The sequence below is a fragment of the Apodemus sylvaticus genome, chromosome 6 (genome assembly GCF_947179515.1).
Source record: "Apodemus sylvaticus chromosome 6, mApoSyl1.1, whole genome shotgun sequence".
Classification (NCBI taxonomy): domain Eukaryota; kingdom Metazoa; phylum Chordata; class Mammalia; order Rodentia; family Muridae; genus Apodemus; species Apodemus sylvaticus.
The window spans coordinates 42,848,816-42,870,239 of NC_067477.1; the positions used below are offsets into that span (position 1 = coordinate 42,848,816).

General features: G+C 41.3%; 1 protein-coding gene and 1 pseudogene across 6 annotated transcripts in view; both read right to left on the bottom strand.

Moving 5' to 3' along the window:
* Rad51b (RAD51 paralog B) overlaps nt 1-21,424 on the bottom strand; it is a 515,280-nt gene that overhangs the window by 290,792 nt on the left and 203,064 nt on the right. The window contains exon 8 of one of the 6 annotated variants that reach the window (XM_052185573.1): nt 5,401-5,809. The exons of the other annotated variants lie outside the window; for them this stretch is intronic. Coding sequence (XP_052041533.1) covers nt 5,708-5,809 — 102 coding nt within the window. The 3' untranslated portion in view covers nt 5,401-5,707. Of the gene's footprint in view, nt 1-5,400; nt 5,810-21,424 lie in introns of those variants that run through there. 6 annotated transcript variants of the gene reach the window in all.
* LOC127687729 (39S ribosomal protein L18, mitochondrial-like) lies at nt 17,744-20,587 on the bottom strand (annotated as a pseudogene).

The window sequence follows — 21,424 nt, forward strand, 5'->3', positions numbered from 1 at the left end:
GGTGATAGATCTCAGTTGATTCTTCTAAACTTCACCAACTCTGGACATAGGGCCAGAAACCTCTGGCTTAGTCAAGCAGAATAAGACTCCTAGAGAAATTCTTTTGCTACCACAACTATGTGAGTACGGTTCTAAGTGGTAAGTCTCGGTGCTTGCCAAATTCCTCTGGTCTGATCCAGAATCTGAATGAACCAAAAATATAGCCAAGTAGAACCTTCTACTTCTAGCCATATTTGACTATCCAATATCCCTTCACAACCATGCCTGCTTTTCTCCTGAAGAAACTGCCATCCAGAGGCTCTTAGCGTACTTGTACTTTGGCGTGAGGTAGGAACAAGCATAGGGTACATCTGCTGCACTCTGTGGCCACACTGGCAGCTTTCACCTAAGTGAAGCTCCTATTTGAACCCCATTTGAATAGTTTCTTTACCTAACCAAGCACGGAGTCCATTGGCAGCTAGGAAGATCCACTCTGTGACAGGTATTTTAATGATCCTTCTGCCTCAGCCTCCTTGAGTTCTCGGAACCAAAAGCCCGCTCCATGTTGTCCAGCATGCCACTCCTCATTTCGATCTGAAAATGAATCTAACTGAGCTCTTGATTATTCTGTCTGGTTTCTCAAGGTTCTTCCCTCTATTGATCCTCAAGTCCATTCCCAACAGCCTACACATAGTTCAGGCGAGCTGAGAAGTCCTCACATGAAATCCCCTGAAGCTTCAAAACGTTCTTTTTGTGCTTTTGCTGATTTGTGTCTTTGCTGATTTCACAGCTTTGTTTTTTGCAACTCAGCCTCCCCTACCAATGCTGTAAAGCTTAATAATTCTGTCCTGTTTCCTTTTAACAGAGCAGTTCTGGATGCCTTTTGATAAATTATGACTTCTTATACTCCAAACAGGTCTAGATGATTTTTACACTGGGCCCAGTCTTCATAGTCCTACACTTATCAGAATAATACTAAATCTCTAAATTATGAAAAGTATGGATGAAATATTTTACACAAAGTATATACTACCTTTACAAATGAATATTTATCCAAAGAAAAAGGAAAGGACAAAGCCAAAGATACTTCAGATGTCTTTGGGTGAGTTTAACTTGTACAAAAATTTTTGGACAAGATGCACTACAACTGAATCCATGTGAAAGCCATAAAGAACAGGAAATGCATGCATAGTTATGCTATAAATAATTTCAGGAATTTATTTCCAGACAACTCACTCCATTCATATATTAACCCTGAGTTAGAAAACTATCTCTGCTCCCAGGCACTAAGCCATCAACCAAGGAGTAAGTACACTTGGCTCCAGCTGCAAATGTAGCAGAGGAGGGCCTTGTCAGGCATCAAGGAGAAGAGAGGTCCTTGGTCCTATGAAGAAGACTTGGTAGATATCCCAGTGAAGGGAAACTGAGGGTGGGGAGGTGGGAATGGGGTGGGTGGAGGAACACCCTCATAGAAGCATGGGGAGGGAGAATGGGATAGGGGGTTTCTGGGAGGGGGGCAAACTAGGAAAGGGGACAATATTTGAAATGTAAACTAAAAAAATCCAATAAAAAAGAAAGAAAACTATCTCTGAACAAAACAGGCTCATATTGCCCAATAATAAGATACCTATTTCAAGTTATCATTTAAACCATCAGCAAATGTTTACAATTATTTGCTAAACAGGATATATGTAACAGATATATTATACAGGTTATAACATTTCATAGTTACAGTTGCTCCAAAAGTATTAATGTTTTTAATACTCTTAGAATACAGAGGTAGAAACAAAGTTCCCCTAAGCATGCCTTACTTGCCCAAGTCACCCTGCCAGCAGGTGACAGGACACGATATTCAAGCCCAAATCTGCCTGGTTTCAAGGCCTGTGTCCTTTCCCATAGGATGGTCTCCTATCGGTTGGAGGAGCTATTATCAGGAGCTTTGGAAAATTCCTGACACATTAGACCTGATGCTATAGCAGGGAAGCCTTTGAGCACGGCCATGTAGCTTACAAGCTTAGGCTCTGGCTAGCATGTGATCTAAATCTGTCTCTTCTATGTCATTGCTTCGTTTTTCTCACCCATGAAATGAGGAGGTTCAGAGAGCTAAGATTTAAAAGTCCTTCCAGCTCCTAAAGGTCTGCCATCTATGAGTCTATGCATTATACACCATGTGAAACTATGGAATGGGGAAAAGATAAACAAGAGAGAGTTTAATTGGATACAAGACACACTATAGCCAAACCAACTGGATAGGCAGACATGAAAGAAAAGAGGCTAAAAAGACCAATATTACCAATGATTAAGAAGACATTACAGAATACATTACAAGTAAATGAAACCTCTAACTGAAGATTTTACCAACTACACTAGTCTGTTTCAACTGAGCATCAAGCAATATTTTAATGATTTAAGTAAAATACAAAATATACCCAGACATGAGGAAACATTAGAGAAACCCAAGTACGAACATAGTCTGAGTTTGTTTTTCACTGAATGAGATTCTGAAAACTTTGTGGAATTCCCCTTAGAAACAAGCGTGGGTTGGAGCTGGCAGGTTCAGGGCACGGCAGCTCATAGAGGTTCCAGAAAGGGAGGCAGAGAAGAACAATCCATTGTCTCTGCAAACGCTCTATTCTTCAACAAAAGACAATGCCCTGCTATGGAGACAATGACTGTGTGGGGCTTTTGTTTGGCTTCGCCTTCCACATTAAGCCTGCAGACGAAGGCCAACCACAGCAGAACAATTTAAAACTTTCATAACACACAGTTCTCCGTGTATTCAGCCAAGACTCTTCCAACACATTTCCTGATTCTTCCCGGATTCTCTAAAAGGGGGAGAAAGTGCCTCTGTGCTTAGAGGCCATCACTAAGAGCCAATAGGAGGTGAATACAGACAAACTCCACAGAAGAACTTCACAGGTCAGAGGTAAAAGACTCCCACAGCAGCTGGGGCTAGACAGACAACAAATGGCCTAGAGAGTTCAGGCCTGGGGAGGCCACGTGACTTGGGATGGACTGCCAAGGCTGAGACAGAGTCAAATTCCTAAACTTGTGAGAGGCCAGCAGCTCTGGTTATCAGTCTTAAACTGTCCCAATAGATAAATAAGTTTTACGTGGAAGAAGAAAAGATGATGAACAGTCTGGCAAAAGAAAATAAGACAAACCACATCTTCCACAGGATGTTCACAGACCATAATGCCAAAGAATGTGCAGGGGGTGGGGGAAAACTCCCTAAGAGGGAGAGGGGAAAAAATTAAAGCCATCAGCGCTAACATTTGCCAAGGAGCGAGAGCACTGTTCAGACCAGCTAGAAACCCGGTAGAAATAGCTGCAGTTCAAGAGTCAGTACACACTACCAGACCCGCCACTATCCTCACCAGCCTGGGCCTCCCCTGAAGACTGCAGCTGCACCCTGAGGACCCCAGAAAGCAGCAGCTGGGACACAGTGACAGCTGGAAGGAAGGGGGTTAGGCGAGGGCTTGGCATAAACAGACATGTAGCCAAAAGGCACAAGTACGAAGGGAGAGGGACAATTTTCCTGTGTGGTTTGGGCATGTGGTGTGGGAAGCTGAGGATGAGAGCTAGCCAAAGTTCTGGGGCCTTGACGGCCTGAAGGGTTTGGCAGGCTCGGCGTTTCTCATGGCAGACGGGCCAGGAAACGAAGCTTTCAGCTGTCTGCTTCAATGTTTTTCTCACTGTCACCGTTTTCATGTTCAATCCCTGGCCCATTTTGTATTTTCTTCTTCTTTGGGGATTAGCACATCAGTGTGGTCAGAATCCACTTGGGTTTCTCAGGGCTGCTCTGGGCATCATTTCCTCACACACCATTATCTGTCAAGCAGAGACTTGGAGAGTGTGAACCCGCGGCATAGCACAGAGCAAACAATAGGAGATGTTTTCTTCGTAAGAGGATTAGAGAACACTCAACCGGGCCTTGATTTACAGATGGGCAAGCTAACAGTATTTAAGAGGGAAAGGGGGACTCGCTAACACCATACCAACTCTTAAAAGCAGCAAAGTGTAGACAAGTACCCAGTTCTTTCCCCCCTTGGGAGCCAGAGTCCTTCCCCCAAACATCTGTTCTCTTCAAGGCTTCATTTCAGACAAGAGCGTCTACTCCCATCCTCCTTGGTAACACCGATTTGACAAGAAGGATGTCTTTTCTCATTCTCATTCTCTAGGTTCTGAGCAAGAATGCATCTCAGCATCTTAAGTTTATCAAGTAATTATTCAAAATGTTTGCTACCTCCCCCAGAAGGAACAAACAAACCTAGAGCTGTATATAATTTAACAATACTAGAAAGCAAAGAACTTAAAACCAAGTAAAATGTTTGTCACTTAAAGGTGACATGGTAAAACTTACATTTTGAGTTTCATTTGTCATGTGTAATTAATTGTCAATCACATGAAGATAAAGTTGCCATTCAAATAAACAATGGCCTCAATTTTCCCTGTCACGCTGATTTAAAAGTAGCAGGTCAATTTCAAGTCTTGGAGATAAGTTTCAAAATAAGTATTTGTCTTAGTGACAAAACACTATGACCACAGCAACTTGGGGAGGAAAGGGATTTTTGGACTTATACTTCCACAGCATTGTTCATTATCAAAGGAAGTCAGGACAGGAACTCAAACAGGGCAAGAACCTGGAAGCAAAAGCTGTTGCAGAGGCCCACGGAGGAATGCTGCTTACTGGCTTGCTCATCATGTTTTACTTAATCTGCCTTCTTATAGAACACCAGCCCAAGGATGGCCCTCTTCTACAAGAAAATGCCTTACAGACTCATGTGCAGTCCGATCTTGAGGCATTTTTTCAATTGAGGTTTTCTCCTCTCCACTAACTTTAACTTGTGCCATATTGACATACAATGATTCCAGCATAGTAGGTATTAAAAAACATAGATTTTCTAACTTAAGGAACAATTTTAAAAATCAAAGGAGGCCTTAGGAAGATGGGTCAGTAGATCAAGTGATCATGAGGATGGAATCTGGGTCTCTAGCATCGTCATAAAAGCTGGGAATGTCTATCAGTCCATCCGTGATCCCAGCACGCAAAGATAGGGGATCCCTGCCTGGAGCAAGCTGGCTGCCCAGACTAATCAAGTCAGTGAGCTCTGATTCAGAGAGAGACCTTATCTCAGTAAACAAACTGGAGAGCAACAGAGAAAGATATTCGATGTCAACCTCTGAACTCTATGGGTACACATGTGTACCCCACACATGGGAACAAATATACATACACATGTAAAGATAAAATACAAAATGAAAGTTGCCTTCTTTCTCAGTCTGATTTCTTTTACTCCAAAAGAAAACTATTTTTCAGAACCATAGCATCCATGTTATATGACATTGAAATATAATACTTTAGTAGAGTAGTTAAATTACTCGTTTTCCTTCTTCCTGTATATTTAAATTTAAATGTTCTTCAATACATTTATTATGTACTATAGCAGACTCTTCCAATCATGAATATATATCTGTATATACACACACACACACACACACACACACACGTGTACAAATATGCATATATTTTGGGAAATATAAACAACATTAGGTTATTACTGTCATTGGTTTCTGGCACCCAAGCCACAGCTTGAAAAATATCTTCTGCAGAGAAGGAAGAACAGCTGTATTCACATGTGGGAAAAGAAAAATAATGTTTCTCTTCTGGGATAAAGGCACTTGAAATTAACTGAGGAACACTAAAATGTGAGTAGGTCAAGTCAAATCAGTATGCACAGAGAGCAGTAAAAGGTGCCATGAAACACAGTGGGTGGTCCCTGGATCTGCATGGCTTCCTTGGTCCAGAAAGGAGAACTGAAGGTGACACCTGAAATGAAGGGGAACAGAATAAGCCAGGTTAAAACCAACAACAGCAGCAAGCCTTCCTGGACTGCAGGACAGCACATGCGGAGCAGAAGCAAGAGGACTCCAACTTCCATCCCCAGTGCCACACACACAAAAGAACCCCATTTCTATTAGGCCTCATAGTCTTTTAATACAATGCACTTACTGTGCATGATAATTTGATATACTCCATAGATGTTTTGAAGGAAAAATGACATTATTGTTTGCATGAAAATAAGACTAACAGGAGTACCATAATATTAAATACCAGAAGATTGGACAGGGACTGGGGAGATGGCTCAGTTAGTAAAGTGCCTGCAGCATGAAGGCCTGAGTTTAGATCTCCAGCACCCACAAAGGAATACCATGGGCTCTGGGCATGTTTGTAACCACAACACTGTGGGGTCAGAGACGAATGGATCCGCCGAGCTCGCCAGTCAGTCAGACTAACAACTGGTAAGTTCCAGGGTTAGTGGAAGACTCTCTCTCAAAATATAAGGTAGAGAGTGGTCAAAGAAAATATTCAGTGTTAGCCTCTGGTCTCAGTATTCACATGACATGCACATATGTGCAAATTCACTCACACGCACATACACACACACACACACACAATTCAAGAGCATAACAATGTGAATGTCGGAGAACATAGAGACTTCAGAACTGTCACAGAAGCTTGGCCTACCCATGTTTATAAGAGAGTATGAGCCACACACAAGTCATCATGGTGGACACAAGGACTAGTGGCTGGTCTTTCTTATTAAGGAATTTATTTTATCTGCAAATCCTTTCCTGGGGAGAAACAAAGGTCTAAAGTCACAGTTCTTAAACTTTTTGGAAATTGCTGGAGCCCTGCAGAGATTTTATTCCTAAGGACTGTGTTTAGCATATAAGAAATCATAACTGATGACTTTTAAAGCATTTATTTTGCTAAAACCAAAAGATAAAATAACCCTATAACACCCTGAAACAGATAAATTGTTTTTTTTTTTTTTTTAAATCAAGGAAAGCTATTTTCTAAAACAAGATTTAGTGAAAGAGTAACATCGTTTACATTCTTACACATCTGCTGAAGTTCTGGCCTGGTCGTTGACAGCTGCCTTCTAAGATCAGCTTTGGCAGCAAAGCATATATAGTAGTAAGAGAGAAGGAACGGAAAGGGCAGGTCATGTCCTCTGACGATGCTGAGCATGGCCTGGCCTCAGAGGTCTCCTGAGAAGATCTCAGTGGCCTCCAGGGACCCAAGATCACACGTTAGGACCCACGGTTCCCCTAGCAACAGAAGTGAGTGCTCAAAACCAGGCAAATCAGTGCAGATCCAGACTTACTTGTACTTCAACTTAGGGATCAGAGTTCGTGACTTGGACTTACAGTTCTAGTGGACTTCTTGTAGGCAGAGGAGCTGAATGCTCTGCCCTCTAGCACTGTGAACACAACCTTCTCAAAAGGCTTGGGATAAATGGGGTTTAGCTCAATGATGAGGGTGCCTTATTTGCTTTGGGAAGTCTTGGGGTGTTTTAAAAACAGGGTGTCTATTAAAAGAGCCCCTTAGCCTTCAAAAGTATCCCAATTTGGTGGTCAATTTTATGGTCAACTTGAAGATACCCTTTAAAAGCAATGCAAGGTTCCTGCCTCTTCCCACTGTGTGGATAAGCAGAAAGTAGCCAAACTGGTTCAAATAAAGCTCTTTCATGGACTCAGGGAGAAAACTTCCCATCTCAGTGTCTCCCGCCATGCTGAACAGTTCTTAGCAGCAGCCCATGCTGTTTTCTTGTTCTGTGCCTAGTAAGACTTTGAACGATGAGATGTAACTTTGTTCAAAGTCTCAAATCGGTTGAAATGTAACCTGTAAATAAAGGCTACCAATTAACAGACTGAGTTAACTAACCACTAGTCTATCAAAACATTAGGCAAAACCCTGCACACCAGTTCACCACACCACCAGAAACTGAAGCAACACAGTAAGACAAGGGACTTCTTTGAAGAAATAGTAAGTCTGCCAAGGCCGAGCCCCATGAGCATGGCAGGGGGTATGAAGAGAACTGGAAAAGAAACGCTGTAAAAATCTGATTAGCAAACCTTGGAACTGACGTGAATCTGGCTCTGCAGCTCGGAGTGGCAAAGAAACCTCAGCAGTTGCCCAGGCTTTTAGTAAGGCAAAATTATAAGAACGTTTTTATGAGTTGTGGCTGGCAAGCCCTAGCCTGTTAAAGCCCTTTTAAAAACCAATGCCGTGGTGGAGGTAACACTCAGTGTTTACCATAGCTCTGGTTGTTAAGGGTTACTGCTAAGGTCCTGGTTTTCCATGACATCAGCAGCATTCCGAGGGAAGTGTGTGTCAGTGACTTTCAGTAATGACTCCTTTTTCCAAATGTTCAAAGCTTCTGCCAGGCTGCCCTGCACCTGCACAGCAGCTGAACTGCAGGAAAAGGAAAAGTAAGACAGATTAAGTGGGATTTCTGTCTGGATTCCTTAATGAGACTAAAGGCTTTTCTTCCTCCTGTGCTTGGTTTTTGTAATAAATCGATGCCAGCCCCTTTAGGAGTGACATAGCTCCTTTTAGGCTTTTCATAAACTCATCTGATTGTCTGCCACGACCTCTCACTGACATATTCTAGAGTCAACTTTTGAGAATTTGTCTTCTGCAGGAAAGGTTTAGGGCTTACTGAAATGATCAACATAGCAGTCTCACCTGCTTGGAGAGTTTTCTGGGGGAGGCATTTGCTGCATTCTAAATTTGTACAAAATCGAAGGAGTATCAAGGACATCTTGACTCGTGGTTGTTCTAAGATTCGTCTGGCTTTCAGCATCCAAATCAGATGTGGTCTCTCAAGGCAGCAGTAGAATTTCTCCTATGGCTTTGCCTCACCAAAGTCAGGGGTGTGGTTAGCCTGATTGGCAAGCACCTGATGATCACTCAGGGGCCAGTGCTGACTCTGCACTTCTGCAAGACCCTTCTTCCAAAAGCCTTGGGGCACACGTACCAACATCAAGTCATCAGTAGTCATGACAACCATCTGAGTAAAGAGGTGGCAAATATTAGTTCAGGTGGGAGAAACTGTGAGTGTGTGGGTGAGGAGACTGTAAACCCTGTTAAGGGCAAGGCCATGGGAGCGCTCACAGAGCACGGCCACCACACTGAAGAACCACTGTACACCAGTCTTGCCCCAGCTCTCTACCTATGCTATATTAATCTGATGTTTTTCCCCAATCAGAAGAATATGAAAATGAGCATTTTGTTCATAGGCAAAGCTTTAAGGTATCAACAGGAAACAGGAACAGATGCAGGGAATCACACAAAGGGCTGTTCTCTTAAGGGCTTTGATGAAACAAATAGATCTTTCATTTCAGAGTATACTTCGGTGAATGACATCTGACAGAAGGTTCAAGCTTCTGTACTTCCGTTTCCTACCTAAAAACTAAAATCATTCAGAATATATTTCAGGCATTTTAAAATTTAATGAGTCATGCTTTGAAAGGCATTGGTTTTTAATTTCTAATGTTGCCTGTGTGGATGTATGTGTACCACATGAATACCTGGTGCCCATACAGGCAAGAAGGAAGTGTCAGGTGCCCTGGAACTGGAATTAGAGATGGTTGTGAGCCATCATGTGGTTCTGGAAATCAAACAAAGGTATTCTAGAAGAGCAGACAGTGCACTAAACCCTTGAGCCATCTCTCTAGGCCTGGACATAGAGATTTTTAAGAGAACTCTATGGTGCCTTTTTTAAATGCCTCTTTTGCAGTAAATTACATGATTCTAGAGGATGCATCTTTTAGTTACTAGTATATATGTTTTCAAAAAATAAGGATAAATTCCTGTGCTTTTAAGACAATTCAAAAATAAAACTCCTCTAAATTATATAATATTATCACTATATTCATATTGCAGGAACAAGGAAAAAGATTAACACAACAGAGGCCACGTTCAGTAATTGCAGGTAAACTAATAATGAAGGCGACTCTGCCAATTTCTCTTTGATTCTTATGAAAAATATGAAAAGGTATTAGATGTATTTCTTATGAAGGGTGGTAGGCATAATTTTTGGGTTAATTTACTGGATTAACTATTAAACTCTATTTGCATGAGTCCACTTTAAGAATTTTTTTCTGGCTTTGTTTTCTAGGTTGTTTTTTGGGAATTGGCTGTGTTTGATTTGGTTTGGTTTGAAGGCAAGGTCTCATTCTACAGCTCAGGCTGACACTGAACCTTTGTTACTTTATTACTTCTCTGTAATACTTAAGCCTTTTTTAAAAAAAAAAACAAGGTCTTGCTCAGGCTAACCTTGAATTTGAGATTCTCCTGCCTCACCATTACAAGTATGAGCCTTGAATCAAATTTAAAGGTGTTTTTACTATTATAGTTTTGTAACAAGAGACTGAGCCAATTAGAAATACATATTTGAACAGGTGCTCTTGAACAAAGGATTAGGAAAGTTACCTCTCAAACTGAATTTTACAAATAATTTTCATAAATCAGAGGATTTATGAAAGGGAGGAGGGGCAGGAAGAGAGAAGGAAAAGAACAAGAGAAAAGGAAGAGAAGAAAGAGGCTGGTAAATCTAAAATATTTAAATCCCCCAAAAAGAGAAGTGGGGGGTGGTGGATCTTTTCTTCTTGAAGATAAAAGATTTAATGAGGTACTAACCCATTAGAAAGATCCTTGGGTAACAGCCCTGTTTTTAAGCCACACTAATTTTGCTAAGAGCAGTTGCTGTTAAAAGCTGTTAAAGTATACAGAAAAGCAATGTAACAAAACAGCAAACTATGCTTCTGATTTTGTTATGCTACCAACCTATACTTATCCAGAAAGTTTTAACTGCCAGCCATCTTTTATCTAACGCAGACTTCATCCTTCACCACCCATCCTTTGCCCACAGAAAGCAACAACGTCATTTGGAGTGGAAAACTCTGGGAAGAAAATAACCCGAGCCATGGAAAAAAATGTTCAACAGGAATCTGCCTCCAGCTCTGCAGATTTTCAAGCTTACCCTTGCCTCTTGGGTCTGGAAGCTAGACTTTTGTGCCCAGAGTATGGCTGGACGAGGAAGGCAGTTTCAATCACACCCTGGGGGCTAGGAACACAACACTTAGTCTACAGTCTTCCAAAGAGGATGGAAGGCTGGACTATAGAGGCTCCTTTCTCATTGGCTCTTGGTGATGTCATGGCCATGTCTTCAGGGCCCAGGAAATTCACCATGACTAATGGAGCCCTCATTTGTGAATACACATTCCACCTCAGAGGAGCAGCAACAGTCTGAGTGTCAGGGCAACACAGAAGGCCCAGTGAGGGAATGCCAGCCAGCCATGCACAGAGGGGCTCAGAAGTTCTGAAATGAGCTATTGGTTCTCGTTCTCAGCAAACCCTCACCAACCCTCTGGACACAGGTGGCCTGTCCCTACTGCAGAACATGAACTCTTAAACAGAAAAGAAATCACGGAGACGGGATTGGCCTCCTTCCAGACCTCTATTGTATTACCGCAGGCACGGGCAATTTTTTTCTGTAAAGGACCTGATAATAACAATTTTAGCTTCTCTGTCACATGATCTTTATTGAAACTAGTCATTTCTGTAGATAAGGCACAGAGGCAGCAAGCGACAATATATAATAACGAAGCACAGTGCTGCTGAGATCAAACATGACTTACAAAGTCCACCATGAGACTGGCTTTGGCCCATGAGTTATTACTGGCTGACCTGTGTTTTTATTAAATATTAACTCACCGCTTCCCTGCCACTTATGGGGGCCCAAGTACTCACAAATTAAGGTACAGTTACAGGAAAGCATGTGAAAGAGTTTTCCACAACATGCCTTTCATGACATTCTTCTAGGATATAAAGAAGCTGGAGTACTTCTCTGTAAACTTGAGAATACAGATTCTAGAGATAAATGTTTGGGTATGGATGCTGACCCTGCTGTCGCTTACATAATCATTCCTCTAAGAGTAGGCTTTCTCATCTACAGAACAATACTCCAAACTGTGCCTGCTCAGTGGGGCTAGGAGGAAAGTCCACTGAGATAATGTCTGACTAAAGCTCAGCATACTGCCCAGGACTCTTCAGCACTCAACAGTGACATGCTATGAATGTGTTACAAGTGATCACAATTACTGCCCTTGACTGCCAATGCTCAGAGAAAAGCTGCATGGGGCACTATAAATGCTAGAACACCGTGAGCTTCTTTCCAAATCCATTAATTCCTGTTAATGCCATCATTACATTAATAGCTACGCATAGTTCAACATTGAACATACAATTGAACTGTCCCCGACTTAAACGACTGTGCGACCCTGTTATCATCATGAACATGATGATGAATGTCCCCGACAACATGCCTTTGAATGCTGGTTCAGTTTTATATTTGGGGTCGAAGATGTAAATAAATGTGCATATTTCAGAGAACTGTGTGTTGTTCTGCCAACTGGCTCTCCAGAAAGGCTGTTTGTTTCTGTTTCTACCATTCCTGTCAGGATCCAGTTCTTACCATTCTTGACAAGCCCACAACTACTTTATTTTAAAATTGTGGGGAAAAATGCAAACCTGATCTCACTGAATGATTTGCACAAATTTAATAAAAAAGTTAAATGTTTTCTTTGGCCTACAAGTTTATGAGTCATTTAATAATTATTTTGATTAAGGACAGATCTTTCCAGGACCATATGATTCATAAATATTATGATGATAATCCTACTTTATGATGAGAAAGCTGGAGGCCAGAAACCCACTATAGAAAGCCAAAGTGCTCTAGACAAAGCAAAAGATATATGGGAACACAAACAAGAAATAAACTTTGCTCTGTGAGGGGCCACACAGAGTTCACCAGAACGTGGCAGGCAAGACTCGTCTTTGCATAGAAGACAAAATCAGTGTCTTCTTGTGAACTCATCTGACTTTTCTTCCTCTTGGATTATATCAAATGTTTGACCCCTTTCATTTTCTGATGTAAAAGTAAATAAGACCAAAAGTCTTCTTCCTGGAGAAAAAGCCCAAATCACTCGAGTTCTTCCAGCAAAGTCCTGGATCTAGACAACTGTTAAAGGTTACTTCCTTCACTCTGCCTCGCTGTCTTCAGTTGCTTCTAAATACTCATTATAATTTGAAACTGCATTACTCATTTGCTTGTAACAGTTCCAAGGGCCACAAGAACAGGGATCTTTTCCTGTCACTATATTTTCAATACCTGGCTCACAACAAAAAGCCTGCTAAGTATTCATTGGATGGACGGATCCGTGTCCTTCCCAGCTTTAGAGTGGCCAGCCTTGGGGAAGGACAATGTTTAGCCTGCAAACAAACCGGCTTCCTAAGTGAGAAAAGCACACTCAGCAGTGGGGTTCCTCAATAAAATGTCCACTATTCAGCTTTGCCATAAGCTGACTTGTCCTGATCTATCAGCATTTGGCATCTTATCCATTACCAAGAAGACGCGGTACTGCTAGCCTTTGTATATGTATTTTGGTTGTATTTACTTAGTTTTGTTTGGGTCAATAATTAGAATAAAATCTAAAGACAAATGAATACTTTAATTGACAGCTTTGCCAGATTGTTGATCTAGTCACACACAGTCCAATACATAGCCACTTGCCATATATGGTTCTATAAATTTAAAAACTTTAGTTTCTCAATTATAGCACCCATTACTTTGAAGTGCTCAAAAATTGCCATGTGAGGTTAATGGTTTACTATATTGAACAGTATAAATATAGAACATTCCTGTTATTTGCAAAAAAGTTGTTTTGGACCAAATAAAGCAAACACATCACATGATAATTGTTCTATCTTCAGTAATGGGCAGTGTCAGTTTAGGACAAGATGGGAATGTTGTGGCATTATAGGATCCAGCATAGCTAGCAAAGCCTAGTTAATAAAATGTGAGTGTGTAATGAAATAACTGAGCGGAACCCACCAACCCAGGACCTTCATTATGTAATAAGATGGCAAATGTCCTCACTGCTTATACCACTTACAGGTGGATTTTTATGTGATACAAACTAGTAACCAAGCTTGAGTTCTCATTAATCTATGGTGAAAGAATTTCAGCGGCTGGAGAATCAGCTCAGTAGTTAAGAGCACTTGCTTTCTTGCAGAGGACTGGGTTTGGATCCCAGCACCCACATGGCAGCTCAGAACTATCTATAACTCAAGTCTCAGGGCACACAATGCCTATGGTGGTCTCCACAGCCACTGCACTCACATGGTACAAATACAAATATGCAGGTAAAACCCTCAAACATACAAAAATAAGTCAAAAAGGTTTTTTTTAACGGAAGTTTAAATTCAGCAATACACTTTTTAAAAATCCGTAAGAGCCCTCCACCACATAGCATCTTCTTTTCAAACCTCAGCTGGAGTACACAGCTTTCAAGACACAAACATCTTAGCTTTTCTCTCTCAGCTCTTTCTTTCTTTCTTTCTTTCTTTCTTTCTTTCTTTCTTTCTTTCCTTCTTTCCTTCTTAAAAAAAAAAACCTTTGTTTTTATTAATTTATTTTATTTATGAGTGCACTGTAGCTGTTTTCAGACACACCAGAAGGGAGCATCATCAGATTCCATTACAGATGGTTGTAAGTCACCATGTGGTTGTTGGGAATTGAACTTGGAACCTCTGGAAGAGCAGACAGTGCTCTTAACCACTGAGCTATCTCTCCAGCCCCCTCTCTCCCTTTTCTTAATTTTTAACCTATTACTTTCCTCTTAGAACTGGAAATGGAGGAAACAAGAAACTTCACTGACCAGAATTAGAGATGTTCCTTCACCTTACTGTTAAGGGAAGTGAGGGTCACAAAACTGAAGCGATTGATAAGTAAAACAACAGCCTGCAGAGATGTTCTCGTCCTAATGTCCAAACATGCTCCTTTACCATGAGAAAGGGTCTGTGTTAAGGATTTTAAGGTAGGAGATCATCCTGGCTCAACCAGATAGACCCAGTGCTGCTGTGCATCTCATATGGAGGAAAAGGAGAAGAAGGAGGAGGAGGAGGAGGAAGAGGAGGAGGGGAGGGAGAAGAGGAGGAGGAAGAAGAGGAGGGGGAGGGGGAAGAGGAGGGCAAGGGGGAGGAGGAGGAGGAGGGGGAAGAGGAGGAGGGAAAGGGGGAAGAGGAAGAGGAGGAGGAAGAGGAGGAGGAGGGGAAAGAGGAGGAGGAGGAAGAGGAGGAGGAGGAGGAAGAAGAGGAGGAGGAGGCAGCAGCCAAGATGGAACACATGCCCGCAATACTAGCACTGAGATGTACAGCAGGAGGAGTCCCATCAATGAGACCCAGCTTGAGAATCAGAGTGGATTCAAGGCCAGGCTGGAATGTGAAGAAAGACTCTATCTTTAAGCAGGAGGTGGAGTGTTGTGGATTGAGAACAGAAAAGAGATGTAACAATGGAACTAGAGATTGCAGTGAAAGACAAGCTCTAGAGAAGGAAAATGGGATCGCGAGACAAGAGGCAGTCTCTGAAAGCTGGAAGACGAGTAAATGAATTCCTCTCCCCAGTTTGCAACAGAAATGCAGCCCTGCTAACACTTTGTCTTGAAGCTTCTCACCTCCAGAATTTAGAACAAGTTCGTGTTGTTTTGTACTATTAAATCTATACTATATGTGTGTAATACCAATAAGACCCAAGGTAGTATCCTTCCTCAAGTTACTCACACTGTATTGGGGGTGTTAGAGTACAGATTTTTTGACACCAGGTCTAGTTTTTACTTCTATCAAAAATTTATCTACTTTGTTTTTCTATACTACCACTCAAATTTCAGCTCAATGCCTTTATTGTATTAGCTGAGAAAATGCCTGACTAGCCACAGTTCGGGTCTATTATCTATGTCAAAAACAAAGTCTCTGGAACCAGACAAGATTTGGACCCTGCTCAGACTCTTATTAACTGTGTTGCTTGGAGCACGCTCCTGGCTCCTTAGTACCTCAATTCCACATCTTCAAACTGCAACTAAGGATACCTAGCTACATTATAGCTTTATCATGAAAACTTAATTGATTAATATTTGCAAAAACTGCAGTATCTTTGCTAAAATAAAGTAAAAATCATAATGAAAACCTGTAGATTGCCATAAATGATCCTGCTCACAACAAAACAAAATAATAAATCAAAACCAAAATTGTTATCTAGTGAGATAACAACTGAACCTTAAATTTAATTTCGATGTGGAATGTTGACTTTTTTTATAGTCTCACTACATAACTAAGGTTGGCCTTCAACTTATTATATCGCCCAAGCTAAGCTCAAACTCAGGGTCATTCCCCTGAGTCAGTCTCCTGACCGCTGAGAGTATAGGCATGTGGCACCACATTCAGCTCCTTGTTGATTCATAATTTTGACTTTTAGTTAGTAGTTTAGAACCTATTGTAGAATCCTCTCCTGTGTTTGGACAAGACATAACAAAACCAGACTATAAATAAGTCAGCCAGTTATGGAAAAAGGATCTAATCTATTGAACTAAAATGGAATCAAATTTTTATAAATGTTATGGGATTAGCATTTTAAAAAAACTTAAAACTATGAAAGAGGGATTTGACTATCTGACTCATTCAATAGGCTAGGCGTTTCTTTCTGCAATGAAGGGAATGGGAGCTTTGGAGTCTCATATTCAGAGTTTTCAGTCACCCTGAGGTAATTTAAGGCTTTGCAAAAATATTTCCCCAGCTGGAAAGAAGGTAATTAATATGACAGTTTCCTCCTCATAATATATGCTCATGTTCATGCGTGTAAGTGTTTCTTGCTTGGGTTGGTTTTCACCTTCCCAGAATGTAGCCACTCCTAAAGCATTCAAATCATTAGCTTATGATTCAAGACATGCTGCATTCTGAAGGAGCAATAAAGATCCTGTGAGAGATAGGAAACATGGACACTCAGCTGAATCAGTGAATCACCGACAGACACCACCTGCCAATGCATAAAAAGATAGAGAACAAAGTGGCAAGCTTGCGGGCACAGAACCCACATCTATTCTGTTCACCATGGTAACACACTAGATGATGTCCTATATTGTTAGAACAAACCAGCAGGCTCTCTTCAGGAGAGCCTAAAAGTAAAACACACATAAACGAAGCTGCTTTTCTTTAAAGTGAGGTGTTATTTATTTATTTATTTATTCATTCATTCATTCATTTATTCATATGAGTACACTGTGGTTGTTTTCAGACACACCAGAAGAGGGCATCAGATCCCATTACAGATGGTTGTGAGCCACCATGTGGTTGCTGGAAATTGAACTCAGGACCTCTGGAAGAGCAGTCAGTGTTCTTAACCTCTGAGCCATCTCTCCAGCCCCGAGGTATCTATTTATAAAATCAGTGGTATAAACAGAATCACAGGTCCATTCAGTCTATAAAGACATCTTGCCTCTTTAATGGAACTGAATTTTCCTTTTCTCCTTCATATGAAACACCAAAAAAGGGAAAAACACATAGAGTCAGACACACAGACACTCCACTGCATTTGGACATTCTGAGTAGAATGATTTTACTCATCTCCAGTAACTATACCTGCATCTAGGATGCAAATGAAGGAGAGAAACTTTAGCTTGATCATAAATTGTGAAAAAGATTTTTTAATTTTTTTGTTATAAACATTTTAATTTGTTCTTCAAATAGTGACTACTTTCCTTAAATACATCTCTCATGTCCAAGAATGAGGACACCTTAAACCCTTGATTAAAACAATGAAACCAGTTACACAAGCACACACAGTCATGGAAGGAAGCTAACTTTAAGTTTTCACTGTTAGGCTATTGCTATGAAGCTTTCAGTCTGGTTCTCCTTCCAAATGCTCCCTCCCTCCCTCCCTCCCTCCCTCCCTCCCTCCCTCCCTCCCTCCCTCCCTCCCTCCCTCCCTCCCTCCTTCCTTCCTTCCTTCCTTCCTTCCTTCCTTCCTTCCTTCCTTCCTCCTTCCCTCCCTCCCTTCCTTCCTTCCAATGCAGATGCTTTCTTTCCGTGGCTGTAGATGGTAGTTTTCTTTTTACACTTCCAACAACAGTTCACGCTTCTATTTCATTCATAGATTCTTCGAGGCTCCTGAAGCACCACCCCACTTTCCTTCCGCCAATGTATTTTGTAAATGTTGTATGGAGTCTGAGGACGCTTCCCACGGGGTGGGCTGGTAGACCATGAAGTTGATTCCTGCTTCTAAGCACTGCTATGCTAGCACTCACCCGATGCTCTCACAAGCCACCGCGTTTCTGGTACTATAAAGGTGTTTTTTAATAACCCGCTCACGCGTGGATGCGGAAACCACAACCTGGCCGTTGAGGTGCTCAACAAAGGCGTCTACGTGGTGCTGAGTCTTTATAACTCACAACCTGTGCCAGAACTCACAGTTCGGCCACACTGTAGCCCAGCCCCGTTCTTTCCCGGCGACACCTAAGAGCTCCAGATTCCGAGGGTCCTGGTTGGTGAACTCGGGGGCCACCGCTTCGTTTTCCTTAGTTTCCGCATCAGGCTGCACCGCTGCCAGCATGGATCTGGTAGAGAGGGCTGCGAACCTACACTCCAGGTTCCTGAAAACTGACAGACATTTCCGGAACCACGACTAAAGTGCCAATGCTGTCAGGATGTGGGCAAAGGCTCACAGTGCCTGTCTCCCTTTGCTCAGGGTCGTCTCGCAGCCTTGTTAACTGTGGGAAAAGCTTTAAATTTTATTTTAAATATTTGAGTATACTGTCACTCTCTTCAGACACACCAGAAGAGGGCATCAGATCCCATTACAGATGTGAGCCACCACGTGGTTGCTGGGAATTGAACTCAGGACCTTTGGAAGAGCCTTCAAGTGCTCTTAATTGCTGAGCTATTTCTATAGCCCCTGAAATATATTTTTGTTATTTAAAATAGTCATCTTCATCAAAAGTTAAAATTTGCCAAGTTGGTAGTACATAGCTATAATCCCAGCACTCAGGAGATTAAGGCAAGAAAATTGCAAATTCAAGCTTAGAAACTCTGCCTTAAGGAAATGAAGCCTTTGGCGCTATGAACAACAACCATATTAAAGGGTAAAAAGATATATCATATACCTGGAGAAAATATTTACAAATCATTTATCTAACCAAAGACTTACATCGTGACTATAAAGAGAACTCTTACACTCAACATTAAACCAACCCACTTAGAGAGGAAGCAGACATTTCCCCAAAAGGACATACAGATGAGATTAAGCACATAAAACGTCTAACATCATTAGTCATTAAGGAAATATAACCAAACATCAAATTGAGATATCCTACATCCTATTAAAATGGGTAAAATAAAAATTATTGGTAACACCAAATGCTAGAGAAGACAAGCTGGACCACTTTTACTGCGACATCGCTGGTGGGAATGTAAACTGGGATAGCCCTCTGGAATAGTTCAACCGTTCCTTCATAATTAAGAACAGATTTACTCCACAAGCCCAAATTAGTCTCTCTGCAAACAAATGAACAGGTATTTTAACATAAAATGTATATATTGATATTCTTAAAGGCTTTATTCATAAATAGTTCCAAACTGGAAACCATTCAAAATATATAAAAAATAATATATTTTATTTATATAAAAATGTGAATGGTTAAACAAACTATAGTATATTGCAATCAGAAATATTAGCAATAAAAAACAATAGACAAACCTTAAGAAAAGTGAAAAAAGAAATCTCAGAAGGATCCATATTGCATCATTCCATTATATAAATTTTCTGTGAAGCAACAACAGTTCAAGAGATGAGAAGCAGATTAACAGATACAAACTGTCAGGGAAAGCAGTTGAGGTAAGTATGGCCTCAGGGGCTGGTATATGAGGGGCTGTAAGTGATATTACTGTTACTTTGGCAGTGGTGACAATTATATACAGCTACATTTGCTATTAAAATGAAAAGCAATTAAATACAAAAGTAACCAGTAATAAAACAAATGTTTGTATTGTACCACTGTCAACTCCTGGATTTGTTGCTTTATGAGATTCATGCAAGGAAGTAACACTGTAAAGTCAGGGAAGAAGTATGTGTGGCCTCTATCTATCTATCTATCTATCTATCTATCTATCTATCTATCTATCAATGTACTTTTTTAAAAGATAAAAAGTTTTTTAAAATAATTTAATTAATTTTATGTTATATGCATTGGTGTTTTGTCTGCATGTATGTCTGTGTAAGGGTGTCAAATCAGTTGGGGCTGGATTACAGATAGTTGTGAGCTACCATGCCGGTGCTGAGAACTGAACTTGGGTTCTCTGATAGAGCACTGTTTTCAACTAGTAAGCCACCAACCACTCCAGCCCCAAGATAAAAAGTTTAAATGTCTTTGTTATTAATTCTTTGAGAATTTCATATATCCATATAATGTATTTTGAACATATTCAGCCCCATTCCTCCCCTAACTCCTCCAAAATCTACCTCACCCCCTCCCAACTTCATGTCCCTGTCCCTATTTTATAACCCGAAGTCCAATTCATGCTGCTCGTATATGCATGAGTGTGAGGCCATCCACTGGGACACAGTTAACCTATCAGGGATCATGCTTTGCAAGAGAACTGACCCTTCCTCTTCTAGCAGCCACTGTGGCTCACAGCTCCTTAGCTAGGGACAGGGATCAGGAGCCCACATGCACTCTGTAGTGCAGATGGACTTGATCTTGTGCAGGTCTTGTGCAGGTAATTATAGCTGCTCTAAGTTCATGAGTGCAATAGTCCTGTTGCCTCCAGAGAAGACTGTTTTGCCCTGGTCCTCCCCAACCTTTGGCTCTTATAGTCTTTCTGGCCTTTCTTCGTCAACGCTACCTGAACTCTGGAGGAAGAAGGCATGATATAGAGGCCTTTTATGGGCAAGCATTCCACCAACACTTAATCTCTATGCTTTGGTGAGTTGTCAGTTCCTGTGTCCATTGAACAAAGAAGCTGCACCTTTATGGGTAGAGACGTATATTCAGAAAGCAGTTGGACACAGTATCTATTTAGCAAAGTAGGCCTAGTGGATTCATCCCTGAGGCCCATGACTCTGCAGCCCTGGGTACTTGACCAGCATTACATTACCAGACATACATTTCCTCCTGTGTCCCAAGCCTTAAATCCATTCAGAAATTGTTAGTCATATCCATAATGGTCATGACACTATTGTACCTATGGGTATTTCTCACCTTGCCAGTCCTTAATATAGCCCACAATGTTCAGAGCTGGGTAAGGCTGTTGTCAACTTTTCTCTTCGGGCAGCCTGCACAGAACCTTCAGCTCCTATGAAAGCTAGCCAGTAGGGAGGAAGCTTCCAGTAAGTACCAGCTTGAGTTCTCCATGTCCTGTGACCAGAGTGACAGTAACTCACTTTACAGGGTCTTACCATCAACTCTTGTGGACAAAGGAAAGGATTGGCAATAGCTTATATATTTTTGGAGGTGTCTGGGAGAGTCTTTTCTCTTTAAACCAACTTAGGGTCATGTTTCTGCTACGTGCAATAAAAAGACCTATGTTAGAATGTTCCTTGCTTGTGAGGAAACACACAGTGAGCCTGCCTGGACTACGGCCTCACAGCCTCCTTACCCAGCCACTTCTGTATACTAAGGTCCATTAAACTGGGAACTATCCCTACCCTGCTGAATGCAGCCTGATAAAACTGCTGGCCAAGGTGTCTGTCTGTCTTCAACTGAA